Below are 14,779 nucleotides of genomic sequence, written 5' to 3'. Positions count from 1 at the left end.
TTTTTCATCTCACTTTTGTAAGCGTTTGTGAAGAAATATCACTACGTACCACTTCTACGTTCGAGCGCTCGTAAAATCGGGAAACAAAGCAAGGTCTTCCCAGAACGCTTTCCTTTTGTGAAATTCGAAAGGTATTGTTGATTTACTGTATATCGTAGGAGTGTGGAAATGAATCCTTATCGTTAAGTAGACATAATAAAATTTGATTTATGTATAACGGACCTGTTACTTTTTCATAAGATATATTGTATTGTTTTTATAATACTTGACATGAAAGCATTTCCAATTTCCGCGTTCAATAACACGCTGAATGATCAAACGTGTCCGAATGGACATGTGTATTTATCTCTTACAGTTTGTCAGATTGTATAATTTAAATGTCAGTGCGCTGTTATTAGATTTTAAGAGAATTTTATTTGGGAGAGCAAGAGAACATATTTTGAATAAGAATTTTATTCTATATGTATCTTCAGTAACACTAATTGCAAAAGAGATAAAGTAGATGACGTTACTACGAGATAATTAATCGAGGTAATTGGTAATGACATTTAAAAGTATGAGCGCTGTCGAAAGTTAAACTTTTAAACAAATTTTACAGTCGCGCGCGTGGAGAGTGCAACAAAACGCGTGAATTTCTTGCAAATAAAACGAGACCGGGGTTTATCTGTTTACATTCTCTCGCGTTTCTTCCACTTTGGCAAAAACTGCTACTGTTCTAAACTCTAGCCGGCAAACGTGGAACAACCACAAAATTGTTTCTTCTTGTTAGTGAAGGTTTTCAACTAAACCGGTGAGAGTTTTAAAAATGAATAAGTAGTCGAAACGGCGACTCCTAACTTTGTCGAAATTATACCGGCTGTAATGGGAGTTATTAAAAGCGTCATTAATTAGTCCGTAAGGATGTGCGGCCATTGCCGTTCTTTATCACGGCTGTAGATACTCGCAAAAAAATGGCTGCAACTTTTATCCTCTTTATTTGAACAAAGCTTATTTTATGGTAATTACGAAAATGTCTAAAAATAATTTTCTCGTTGAGATTCAAATTTGCTTTTTCTTACAACTCACCTCGCAGAAGACACGTTGCGCCAATCGCGGCGAAAAACTTCCAATAATGATCCTAGTGTCCAATTCCTGGAATGGCGATACGTGTATCTTTTATTAAAAAAGGTTTCAGTTTCCATTTGACGAAGCATCGCTAATACACGTAAATGCGATAAATGATACTAATGAAGCAAAAGAGATAGTGATGATTGAGCGTTGAAAATTTTATCGCGTCGCAATTTTACGTTAATCCGGATTTAATTTTTATGTCGGGCTTTTCGTGCGCTAAATATCAACAAATGATATTTTCCCAGGTGCTTTTAAAGTATGTCCAAATCGTTATTTGACCAGATATCGAGTCAATTCGCACACATCGTACGTTGCAAGTGTAAATCGAATCCCGATGCGTCTATATATTGCGCTTCCAATCGATACCTTGACGTTCATTTCACGAAAACGGACTTTGAATTTCAAAGCAAGCGAATTACGTGAAAGACAAAAGATTCTCGCACCATCAAGTGAGCTGGCTGATCGATCGCATTGACCAAATCTACTACGTAGATCTAATTGCACAAAACGATCACTAGTACTTGATCTCGTAAAGAGGGACCAAAGGTGAGAAAACAGCGACTTTTTACCTTTAAGGTTCGTAGCTGCTCCTTGTAATCGTTCTCGGCGAATGTAATAGTTGCGGTGCACGTGATATTCGCCTGCTCCAGTTCCGTGACCAGATCATTCACTGCCTGAAACAGAGACGCGTCATATACGTGCGACGTGTGGAAGTATACGCGCTGGGGAGCCGGCGGCAGCGAGAAATGGCAATGTGCCGTTCGTTTGTCTCCCGTTCTATTTGCGCAAAACAAGAATCGCGTATGTCACCCTTACAAATACGCATCGTACGTCATGGTGACGCGACAGAAGTACCGTTATCCGAAAAGGATTGCTTCCGCGCCGCGTAGTTTCATTCGCTTCGCGGCCGGTTTCTTCTCGGCAAGCGCGTCGCTTTGTGTCACACGTAATTTTATTGGTGTGACATTCGCAATTCTCTTATCATTACAGCACATGCTTCACGATGCAGCAAGTCGCAGGAATACGGCGTTCCCGGATCGTCCTCGTACGTTCGGATATGAACGTTTATTTCGAAAGTCGTTTAAGCTAGTTTGGGAACAATATGAATTTTAACGAGGCGCGGATGTAAACTGACACGTCGATTTCCGCAGAATTTCCGCAACCGCTTTTACATCAATTTCGAGATAGATGACATACGTTGCCCGCACTCTTTATTAGAAATTTATCGAATCAAACTTCTTTCCAGCGGGGCAAACTCAGTTTTTCAATTGTGAATGAATATATTGGAAAAAAATACATAAAATGTGTCCTATCAAATTGGCGATAAATATATTTTAAAGCCAGATTCTTTATAGCATTTTAAGACACAAAGTCTAATACAAAAATGATGAGAGGCTCTGATGATAGTTTTCAAATGAGCACAGAGTTTAGAAATTACTGACAGCTCTGGTAGAAAAATTTGTTCGAATGTGTCCAAAATTGTCCAAAATGCACAAATTCGGGTAGTTATACAGACAAAATGAAATACTTTTTCGACAATAGTGTCTGAATTTGTCAAAATTTGTAATTTTTTGATATTCTTCGGACAAACTCTGACAAATTTTTTCCACCAGGGAGGACTAGAATTTCGCGCATTCAGAAATAGTAAAGTCAGTGTGAAAGTACTTCTTCGAACTCTTCTTCATGCCTCTGACAATAACAATATTCAGTACTTTTATTGCAGTGACCATCTTGTACCTGAGCTTACAAAATTCCAGCTCTGTGTTACACGTAATCTCTTTCCATTTGAAAACTACCATAGCCTCGGCATTTTCATATTAGATCTTTCGTCTTAAAAAGTTGAAAAAACATTTATCTTCAAAATATTAGAGGAGTAAAATTTGGTATACATTAACAGAAATTTTCAAATTGTATAGATTAAGGTCGTACAGTGTATTCAGTAAAACGTACAAAACGTACTATTCATGGTGCAATAATGTACGTTGTGTATGTTCGAATACACTGTGCAACTTCAATCTTTTATACAATTTGAGAATTTTTGTTAAGCCATCTAAATTATCTTGCTTTGTCCAAATATTTTTTACTCGCACAGCAGTAAAAAGAATTGTATTGCTACGAAAATTGTTAGTTCATTATTTTGCTTTGCTTCGTTTCGAAATCCTAGTACTGCGACGCCCTTGGATCCATTCGTTATACATATGTATATTCCTAGACTATATTAAAGCCGGATGTGACGTGTGGTAGCTTCCGTTACAGTGTAACGACGGAAATTGACCGAGAATTAACCGAAACGTGATACCAAACGCGCGGCGTTCTAGTTAACTACGCGTGAGTACAAATCGAAAGTTAATTAAAGCCGACATAACGGGAACTTCATTGTATAGATCGCACGTCACGCCGGGCATAAACGAACTTCCGCGGTGCAGTTCGCAATTAAACACGCGGTTACGTAAAGCGAGACAGAGATAAATATAACGATGGAAAATGTCCTCGCTACCGTGTTATCACACACATTCCCACCGTATTTCGGATTCCACTTCATCTGATCTCGATATTACGGTAAAAGCAGCGATTGGGAATATTGGATTTATAAGTGGATATTTTTTGGTGCAAATTTCAATCGCGATTAACGTCAACTGCAATTTGAATGCCGTGCGTTCTTTATAAAGGAGCCGATTTCCACAATTCATTATCAAACGTAATTTTTCAAATATAATCTCTGTGAATTTCGATAATGTTTCATACTCGCATTCATTTCATACTTCATTTATTCAAGAATGTAAAATTAGAAAATTGTATCGCTTAAACAAGCTTGTAAATTCCATATTTACATCTCTATGCTTATATTTTTGCATTACGCATCATGCAATTTGTATGAAAAGAGCGATCCCAAATTTAATTCATTTTGTGGCTCTCAAATTCCAAATTAAATTGTGCCAAACGGTGTTATGTGATAGTTCATTAATTTTAATAAAATATTTTGAGTACAATCTCGACGAAAAATTGTATAACACCCATCAATATTGCAACCAAATTATTTCTGGTGCAGGTTATCAAAGTTACGGGAAGCCGCTTCGATAAATTTGGGTAGTCGATTGGCGCGACGTTCGCGTTCCTTATGACCTACTTACCAAAGAGTACATGTCGCCTGTTTGCGAAAGCGCGGTGACGGTGTCCCATCCAAAGTGTTTGATCAATGCTATCCTGGCTGGATTGTGACTCGAATCCGGCGCAACGGTTCGCAGAAATAGGGGGAACTCGTTGGAATCTGAGAGTGCTGGTGCCGTCGAACCAAATGACACCTGGATCACGTTCCAATAAGGAACAATTTTGGCCAGAGTCTCGGTGACTTCGGAACAAGCTGTGCCGAGCAGGAATGGCATCAGGTGCTTCTTCCTTGTTGAATACAAGGCGTGAAAGAATCTGTCCACAGCCACTCCCGAATCGCACTAAAAGATAAATCGTTGAAATTGTAATATGAAAATTTAAAACAAATTGTGCATTATAATATTCAATAATTTATTACACGGAAACGTCTCGAAATTACAAAGAAAGAATTTACCGTTGAAAAACGCAATAAATATTGTAATGAAAATACATATTGTATACTAAAAAAAATTGACTGAATCTTTGCACTAATACCAAACACATTTAACAGTACATTATACTTACAGAGAGTAAATAAATATACATTCAATAAAAAAGAAATAGTTAAATCAAATTGATGATTCTTTGTACCAAAAATATATTTATATACATCTAATAAATATTTAAGTTGTAGTATATTCAGATAAATATTTATTAAAATTTAGTATATTTTTTAAGTATATTAATTGTTAAGATATATTGAAAATCATATATTGTGTGTGGGTGAATTATATTGATTTTGAAACTTCTTCGTTCAAATTCGATTCAGAACCCGAGAGAAATAGCATGTATAGGGTTAGTGTCAATTGAATATTGACAATGACAAAGATTGCCACTTGAATGATTGACATACAGGACAAAATTATCATTGCGGGCGAAAAAAGCGTCACACGTGTTTGAGCTGAGAATGGTGTCTCTAAGATAAATGAGAGGAAGACCCAGTCCGTTTTAACGAGCAATTATTCAACGCAAGTGGAGACCGGAGCAAACTTGAATGTGCGAAAAAATCTCGAGGATCTTCGTCTAGATGCAGGATGGCAAGGGAAGCAGGGACTTCCAAATCTAACTTTTACAACACGAGTACTATCTACTCCACATCTTGTTACAATTTCATTGGATCTCGATGAGAGGACGCACTCGAAAGTCGAAACTCGACCAATCATCTTCGAAGAAGAAATTGGAGTCTCCATCTGCCCCGGTTCAACAGTTTGAGTGGCCGTTCTAAAAAATTGTATTAGATATTGAGTTATACTGACCTACATGTCCGTTACTGTTTGTTGTATTAGTAATAAAGAAGTATATGCGGAACCGTATTTATTTCATTGAGAGAACGATATCAAATGAATGAAGTTTGTGATTTGCCAAAGTAAAATAGTGAAATCTTGAGAGCGGAAGAGAGAATGTATGTATGTTTCATAGTAGAAATTTGTTATTGTAAATTATGTACATGTCGAGCAAGCGTTCGTCATCTTCATAGCACGTTTTGAGAGCCATGACTGATATTCTGAATGCAACTACTAGCTTAACGAACGTGGTGTGACATGCATATCCATGACTTTCGCGACATTTCTGTTTACGAGGACAAACAGCTCGTGTAAATTCTCATTCGATGTCGTGCACCAGCATCAGTTGAGCTCTCAATTCGCCTGTTTTCACGACAAGTAAATCAAATGATAAAAAATTAGCACTTATAATACGATTATGGAGCTTGAAACCTGTTACGTATAAAGTATGGTCGGTGTTATTCAACATTCGAGAGCGAATAAATGCAGATGTAATACAGATATTTTTTGCAATGAGAAAGTTTTCACGTTTTTAACTTTTTAGTTTTTTAAATATGTTATGGTACAAAAATTTAACAATAAATTATAATTAATTTACAAGATAATATAATCCCCATATCTTCTTGATTTTGTTGCTCGATATTCTGATTTAATCCAATCTTGTTGCAAATAATCTATCAAGATTTTTATTAAATTGGTAAGTTTAAAATGTTATGCTGGCATGGAACAGTAGTTTTCGAAGGTTCTTGAAGCAACAAAATCAAGTTGAATTACATTATTAAGCAACAAAATCAAAAATGATTTATGTATTCCGTTCCATCGTTATACAGATTAATCATAATTCTAGAAGAAATGCCCTCTTGTATTGTTTGTGTTACATAGCGTGTAACAAGAGTTATGGTTGTCGATATTGAATAGATATATTCAGATGAATATATTCATCTCAATTAAAAAACTATTTATATTCATCCCGCGAATGAATAAATATTATATCGAATATACATATAGAATAATGAATATTGTCATGTATAGATTTTTTGTTTTGATTAATCAAATTCTATATATTCAATATAATGCCTATTAAATATAAATAGTTTTTGTATTGATAAATATATTCACATAGTGAATATTTCTATTCAATATCAACACCTCTATATGAGGCTTTTAGACGCTCAATATTGTTGTACAATTGTTTTGTTTAATATTATTTTTATTATAATATTATGATATCTCTTTAAAATATTCAAAACAATCTATATATTCAACATAGACGATAACAATGTGCAATATCAAATATTGTGCAATAATATGATTGCCTAGGGATTGCTTTACGCTTCAAGATCTCGTGTCTTTTAGTGCAGCAATATTCACCTTTCTGTCGGAGATGAATATTGCTGCGATGGATGATCGTCTCGGTCCGTCTATTTATCTTTTATTTCATCGCTATAAAGATTTCAAAAGTGGTGCTCGAGAGTCGCTCGCTTTTACGTCGCGGCTATAGATTTTCTTTTGGAAAAGTGCACGTACCGAAGTGACCGATGAGCCATTTCTATCGGATAATATTGCGCTTCGCAATTTCGCGTTTTTTATTCCGTCGGAAGTGATTATCGTGTGCTAATGAGGACTGAAAATTTTGAATCGAACAACGAGCCATTGCTTCGGGGCGTCCATTATTATAAATGTACCTACGCGTAGAATATTCAGTATTACGAATTGCGCTGCATTCAGCACATCGCGCGTTAGTTCGTAATATCCGTCGCTTGCCTGAAAAAGCTATTTTCAGTTGTTGTGTTTCTAGTTTCATTGATAAAGATCTAGTTTCTAGTTTCATTGATAGTTTCATTGATAAAGATCTACTATAATTGAGATATTTAAAAAGAGAGAAGAGAAATGATGCTCGAGCCGTATTTTGTCTATGTCGCGACTTTTTTTCTCCTCGAAAAGTGTCAAGATGGCCAGTGATCTCTTTTTTCATTATTTTCAAATCTTCGATAAACTTACTTCGATATTTTAAGCTTCTATCTATAACTCTTAATGATAGTTTCGATACAGTGTGTACGGTATCGAAATTAAAGTTGAAGAATAAGGTCTACGCAATGACAATGTAACAACATCGATACCGTCATTGAAAGTTATAAGGATTTTACGTAGAAATTATGGTTTTTATCAATGCAGTAATGTAACAGACTAACTTTAATCTTGATTCAACTTTTTATCTAGTTCTAATTCTAAGTCCTATTTATAATAAGGGCTTTCATTAATATAAAAACTTTAATGTATATTTTTTTTAATTCTTAATATTACAAAAAAATAGTTTAACCGAGATTAAAGTTAAACTTAAATTGGTGGAACCGAGCTTTAGAATTAGAAAAAAATGAAGATGAGTTGAACTGAGATTAAATCTATATTCGATGAAAACGGGAATTAGTTTTGTTGCGAGGTACGAGTACGAATTACTTTTTATCGTTCTTTTTTTTTATCCGTTGAAAGTGAATATCGTGAACGAGTCGGGAGTGTCGAATTGTGTAATAGAGTTGTAATAGACGATCATTCCGCCCGTTTACTATATCTTCTACACGAAGAAAGGAAAGACATACCCGGAAGCTGAAAGGAATGAGGTGATGACGATGCATCGGTCGGTGAGTGAGTTACTTGTTGCATTCCATTATCACTTACCACTCGACCCTAATCATGGCGCTTATGTTTTTTAAGTTGTAAAATATATCCTTAATCCTCCATTTAGCTTAAGTTCTTTTACTGTTTTCATAAGCTTTCAAAAAATGTGGAAAAATTTAGGGTTACTTTTCAATATTTTTATTACACTAAACTCTCTATTTTTCTTCACTAAACAGATTTTTTAAACAAATATTATAGAAGAGGGAATCGAACTTCACTATCCGTTTCGGAGAAATTTGAATGAAACTTTATTTGTACCAAAAAAGATCCGAACAGCAGATGGAGCATATCATTCTTCTGGACAATGGCGAATTTCTACATTTGTAACATCATCATATTTTATATCGCAGGAACTTGGACCGAAAAACTTCGGACCGAGACTAAATCCAACTTGATTCCAGCTTTTTTACCGTAACAATTACCGGGACCATTTGAATTTAAATTAAACTTAACCTGATGTTTAACCCAATGGGCTTCACCCATGACATCATAGATAAAATGTAAATTGAGTAAAACATTAGGTTAAGCCTCTCTCTAATCACAATTAACCTAAAAATGAAAAACCACGGACTTTACACAATCCTTTTCGGTTCTTTTCGATTTTGGTTTTTGATAATTATTATATGTAGGGTAAATTAGGGTATTATGGCCATACGGATAAGATAGCCATAGGTTGTAATTTCTTTAATAATCGTTAAGTAGAGCGTTTTTGTAGTCATTCTGAAAGACTATGGCCATCTTATCCGTTTGGCCATCTTACCCTAGTTTACCCTATATACATGTAACGATCACTGATCATATCTATGTAACGATTATACTGTTAAAAGAAGTGGAACCGACACAGAAAGTTGAATAGCTTCGAATCATTACCGTAACCAGGTCGAAATTTTAATCCGGAATATAATTTTGGTCCGAGTCCTTGTTTTGTACAAAGAAATTGTTACTTCTTCAGTAAAAACTTATCACTATTATTTTTTAAGCCTAAATTGAAAGATCATACGTGAGTAGAGAGATAGGGAGGATTCTAATTCACTATGTGTTAGTGCGTATACGTATATGCGGTATGTGTGTGAGTGAGGGATCTGGGGAGGGGGAAAATGCACACAGACGCTGGGTCCGGGGAGGAATGGAGGGGGGTAGTACGTCACAGGGGGAAGGGTCTGCGGGGGAGAGAGAGGGTCCTTCTCTCTCCCACTCATTGCGTTCTCTCTCTGTCTCACCCATTGCGTTCCTTAAATTCCGCCCGTTACAGTCTTCATTTGCGCTCTCTCTTTCTAACTTGTTGTCCACTCTCTATCCAACCTATTGCAGTTCTATACTTACCGTATTACTTGTGGCGTCGAGTGGCTCACCACTCTGTGCGATTGACTCGCGATTTGATTTGTAGACCCGAGTTCAATCCCACGTGCGCCCAAACGCGATTTTTCGCATTTAATGAGCCAAAAAATGGCTCCATCTGGTGATCAAAAAATCTATGATCATCAGCGCCGTTCGGATTCGGCGTTAAACTGTAGGTCCTATACATCAGTATACATCAGTAGTATACATATCAGTAGATATTTATCTCTAATATCTGACTGAGGTAGGATTCTGTGGACCAATCACCCACAAATCCGAAAAATAATCTGATTCGAGAAACGAATATAGGCCTCGGACAAAAGAGGTCTATAGACGTCCTATGCTCCACATAAGGAGATAAAAGGAGTCGTTAACTTACCATATTGTTCTCCCTTCTTCTCGTTGCATATCTCTCTGTTCCACCCATTGTGATTCTGTATTTGTCCTATTGTTCTCTCTTTTCCTCTCGTTCCGCTCACGTTTTCTTCTCGCACGCAATTTAATTAAATATATATTTACGAGTTTTAATGATATGCCATAGTAATGAATTATTATAATATTTTTTTTTATTAATGTAATACAAATCACCAAGCTTGCTTCCCTATCGACTACTTTAATACTCATTGAATCGTACTACTGAACAGCTATTATATTATAAATTGATACTTAATTGTAGGGAAGACTCGAAAATGTATTTTATGTAGTGTATGCAATTTGGAATTTTTTTTTATTTATCTTCACAAATATGTCACTTTTTCAGTGTAACTGCTTTCAAACATACTGTACAATGACTCATTGTAAGAATGCAATGCACTCTAACCATGCATAACGAACCTTTTTTTTTTTGTATAGGGATCGACGCCAATAATAACAATAGAGTTTATCTTTACGACTGCGTCCCTTAAAATCGTCCCTCCGGAAAAAGTTGAAACTTGTCGAAACATATTCAAACATATTAAAACACGTTAGAACGCGCTAATACTTAACTACAAGGAAAGGAAAGGGAAAGGAATTAAAACGTTATATATTTAAAAAGAATTTCATACTTTATTTTTTTATTTTTTTCAAACCGCGGGCTGTAACAACGCGGGTAGTACATTGTTAGTTTATTCATTAAGTAAAAATTAGATTTAGCATTTATAATTGCATTTCAAGACCGAAAATCCTTCGGCGCGCAAATATTTAGGAGGGGGGATATTTCAGATTATTAGAGTTGCGTTGCAAGACCGAAAATCTTTCGGCGCGCAATAATTAAGAAGAGGGGACATTTAAAAATCAGATTATTAGATTTGCGTTGCAAGACCGACAATTGTTCGGCGCGCAATTTGGGGGGACTACATATGTATATTAATAGAACGTTATTTCTTACCTTGGATAAATATTGCGAAGAATATTACTACGTCGACCCGCCATCAGAGGTCTATCGATATTCGCAAATTCTCGCAAGTGCTGAGACACGCATATATCTCTTTATATAGCATCTCGATTTAATAACTTACACCGACGTCTAACGTAGGCTTCCATTACAATATCTTACTGATGAGTCCAGTAGTGGAAGCCTGGACGAAACGCCAAAAATTACGTGATATTCTTCGCAATATAGAATATTAGAATAAATTATCAGATTCAGATTTTAAATTGTAATTTGACTCTTATTCGCCATTTTTAACGTATTAATTATTTATATTTTTTTAAACTTGATACAATTTAAATAGATATGATCGTCATAGAAGGGAGCAAAAGAATTAAGGACCGTGGAGAAGATTAGAAAGAAATAGAGATTAGAATTATAATCTCCGTTATTATTTAATTTTTATTTTAATAATTTGGATAACTTATTTGGAGAAAAAACCTCGCGTCTTTTCTTGTCACATACATATAATGCTAAACAGCCGAAAAGAGGTAGGGGAAAATAAGACTAAAAATAATTAAAAAATTGAGTGATATACTTAAGCATCATATTATACATTTTTTTATATAAGTATGATAAAATTATTAATTTATGTTTCCTCCACGACAGGTCCTCGCTCTCTTTTTATCGTCTCCTCCGAAATTTTCGCGCAATTTACGGCTGATTGCTATAGCGTCGTTCGCCAGACAACAAATAGTTCTCGCATTCTTCTACTTTATTGATTGTTTGTGCAATCGTAGGCATCTACACAATTCCTGAAACATACAATAACAAGATTTACAGCACGAATTAATAGATCTCATCTGCACATGGAGCATTTATCGCATGTAAAAAATATAAGAACTTGATTACGCACAGAGCACCGCTACAAATGAGTGCACGAAAGTTCGTACACGCTAATATCTACACCCAGACTATTACATTGAGTTTAAAGCAAAGTCGCGATGCTGTACGTAAATATCTACTATTATTAATATGTACTTACATTGTTCCTAACAATTGATGCTCCTGAGCAACGTTAATCTGCAGTGAAACAGGAGCGTTCCGGGATATGTCAGCTTGATCTGTTTGTTGCAAAGTAGTAATAATGTACTGAATTAGTCGATAAAAAAGCATGCTTGACCATTTTTTAAATTACATTAATAAAAATATTATCATAATTAGCTAATCGATGTCATGGAAGGATAAAAGAAACAAACAGGGCTGAAAAAAATACAAAAACATTTATTATTGCATTATATTAAAACCATTTATTATTATTATTATTATTATTATTATTATTATATTAACTATTACATTTTAACCATTTACTATTACATTATATACAAAATATATTTAAAAAATATTTAAAAATGCAACTTGGCATTGAGCAATAACTCGGGTATTGGATATCAGCAGCGTTTGGTAGCTTTAACATCACTAGCAGCGCTTTCTGGAAAAAGAGAGCAAAACTTGTTGATCACTACTCATTTTTAACAGAGAATAAATTAACACTATATCATAAACGCATTTGTAAACAAAGATACATACCGTTTGAATTAGATTTTGATAACGTTGATGGTGACGATGTCCAATTCAAGCTCTCTTTTTTTAATTTATGCAAATAGGACACATATTAGACGGAAATATTAAAAAACATTGACCTCTGCAATCTGAACAGTATTTTCCACTTATGGCTACATGTGATTTTATAACCATGTGATGTGTTTACGTATGGTATGCATATGTTCAATGTCCACTATTCTCGTCATTAATGATGTGCACAGTATTGACGAACCACCAGTTGTATAATAAAAATATATCGCGCACTTTTTTTGTCAGCTCGTTCAGTGACATTACTTCCCGAGGATGGACTATTTTGCTCTTACAAGTAAACCTACCGAAGTGTAAATCTCCGATTTTGATGAAATTTGGATATGTTGTAAAACATGAAAAACTAAGAGATACGTATTTTTTTTTAGCGGCGGAGAAACATATTTAGGGGGTGAAACAGCCCCTCCGAAATTGGGGTGAAAATGGAAAAATGACGATATCTTTGAAGGTAGTGAAGCAATTTTAATGATTCTGGTAGGAAACTTTCCTACCAGAAATCATTAAAATTGCTTCACTACCTTCAAAGATATCGTCATTTTTCCAATCACTATCCTCTAATAATACTGATGCATTCTCATCATCGTCCATTATTCTCAAAATTTACGTCTTCCAATACTTCGTCGATGATGTCTATCAGATCTTCTTCTAGTATATAATGAACAATATGCGTCATATTTTCTATCATTTATTGAGTATACGATACGACTTTAAGAAAGATCGCTTTTAGACTGTACACTTCTAGATCGAAATTCATACTGTAATCCTTCTCTTTAACTAGAGTACGTATCATTTTTCTAATTTTATTTTAGGAGAATGCTTAAAAAAAAATTATATATCCTCATAAACATTAAGAAATTTTAAATTCTAGAGTTTTACTTAAAGTTTTACTTCAATTCCTTTTGACTCATATACGTATTAAAAAAAAAACACACGATGACTGATTTTAACAGCAGCTATCAATGTCAACGCTCGAAATATCAATCATTTCTATCGCGACTAATCTTTACGTATTCATCTTAGATATATTTTGCCCTCATAAAATAAAAAAAAAAGTAATTCTTTCGAGTTTTACTTACATTTCTACTAACTTAATAAATGTTACCAATTATTTACAGATTTTTAATACGTCATTCATATAAATTTTAATATGTTATTCAACATTATTAAGATCCAAGAGCATCAAAATTGTTAGATTGTTAGTCAATTTAACTCGTGATATTATTATGGTAGTTTCGTAGAGTTGCGTTTCAAGACCGAAAAATTGTTCGGCGCGCAGTTTAAAAGACTACGTATGTAAAGTACATAAATTTACACGGAATTATAATAACATCTAAGATTCAGCAAAGACATAATATAACATCTAAGACCATTAAAGGTAATTTCTTATAACATAATAAAAGAGAAATCGGAGATAAAAAAAGAAAATGAATAGGAAAATACGAAAAACTCACGTAAGGATAACATAAATAACTAATTAGTTCGAAAGGGACGATAAGCCCCTTTCTCAGAAAACGGAGAAAATTGAAACTAAATTCGCCAATGGGTGACTGAGAACCCAAAAGTCCTAAGAAAAGGTGATGTCACGTAGCCAGTAGATATTAGACAACTAAAATCTTATGGTGTAGGCGGAGCTAATCTAAAAGTGATTCTCGAGTAACTACTTGAAAACCAAAATATTCCAACGAAGGGGTGACAAATCCTACCAACCAGAATCTTCGTGTAACTTGGCACATCCTTCAAAGATCTCTACAAAACTGCGACCCCGTGAAACTTTTGTTAGTCAGTTTTTCGTCAGTAGAGATTCAAAGATCTCAGTCAAATAGTTTACAGTCTCCATCTCTTAAAACCAAACTCCTATCGGTCATCGGTCGTCAGTTAGTCTTGCAGTGAACGATGGAGAAGATAGATAATCTCTCGGATGCCGTGGGTATGATACACGCAAAAGCTTCGATTTTGATCAATAGAACTGGAACATTATTAGCTACTTTGCAACAAATAAATCAAGACATCTCCCGGAACGCTCCTGTTTCACTGCAAATTAACGTTGCTCAGGAGCATCAATTGTTAGGAACAATGTAAGTACATATTAATAATAGTAGATATTTACGTACAGCATCGCGACTTTGCTTTAAACTCAATGTAATAGTCTGGGTGTAGATATTAGCGTGTACGAACTTTCGTGCACTCATTTGTTGCGGTGCTCTGTGCGTAATCAAGTTCT

The 14,779-nt window shown here is 34.9% G+C and overlaps 1 protein-coding gene across 1 annotated transcript in view; it reads right to left on the bottom strand.

Moving 5' to 3' along the window:
- GABA-B-R3 (gamma-aminobutyric acid type B receptor subunit 3) overlaps positions 1-14,779 on the bottom strand; it is a 78,364-nt gene that overhangs the window by 37,336 nt on the left and 26,249 nt on the right. The window contains exons 2-4 of the mRNA XM_018551344.1: positions 4,242-4,559; positions 1,680-1,784; positions 1,066-1,131 (exon numbers count right to left, since the gene is read on the bottom strand). Coding sequence (XP_018406846.1) covers positions 1,066-1,131; positions 1,680-1,784; positions 4,242-4,559 — 489 coding nt within the window. The remainder of the gene's footprint in view (positions 1-1,065; positions 1,132-1,679; positions 1,785-4,241; positions 4,560-14,779) is intronic.

The sequence above is a fragment of the Cyphomyrmex costatus genome, unplaced genomic scaffold (genome assembly GCF_001594065.2).
Source record: "Cyphomyrmex costatus isolate MS0001 unplaced genomic scaffold, Ccosl1.0 scaffold14, whole genome shotgun sequence".
Taxonomy (NCBI): Eukaryota; Metazoa; Arthropoda; class Insecta; order Hymenoptera; family Formicidae; genus Cyphomyrmex; species Cyphomyrmex costatus.
Note: the sequence above shows the minus strand (reverse complement) of the source record. Positions and strands in the feature narration are given on the sequence as shown.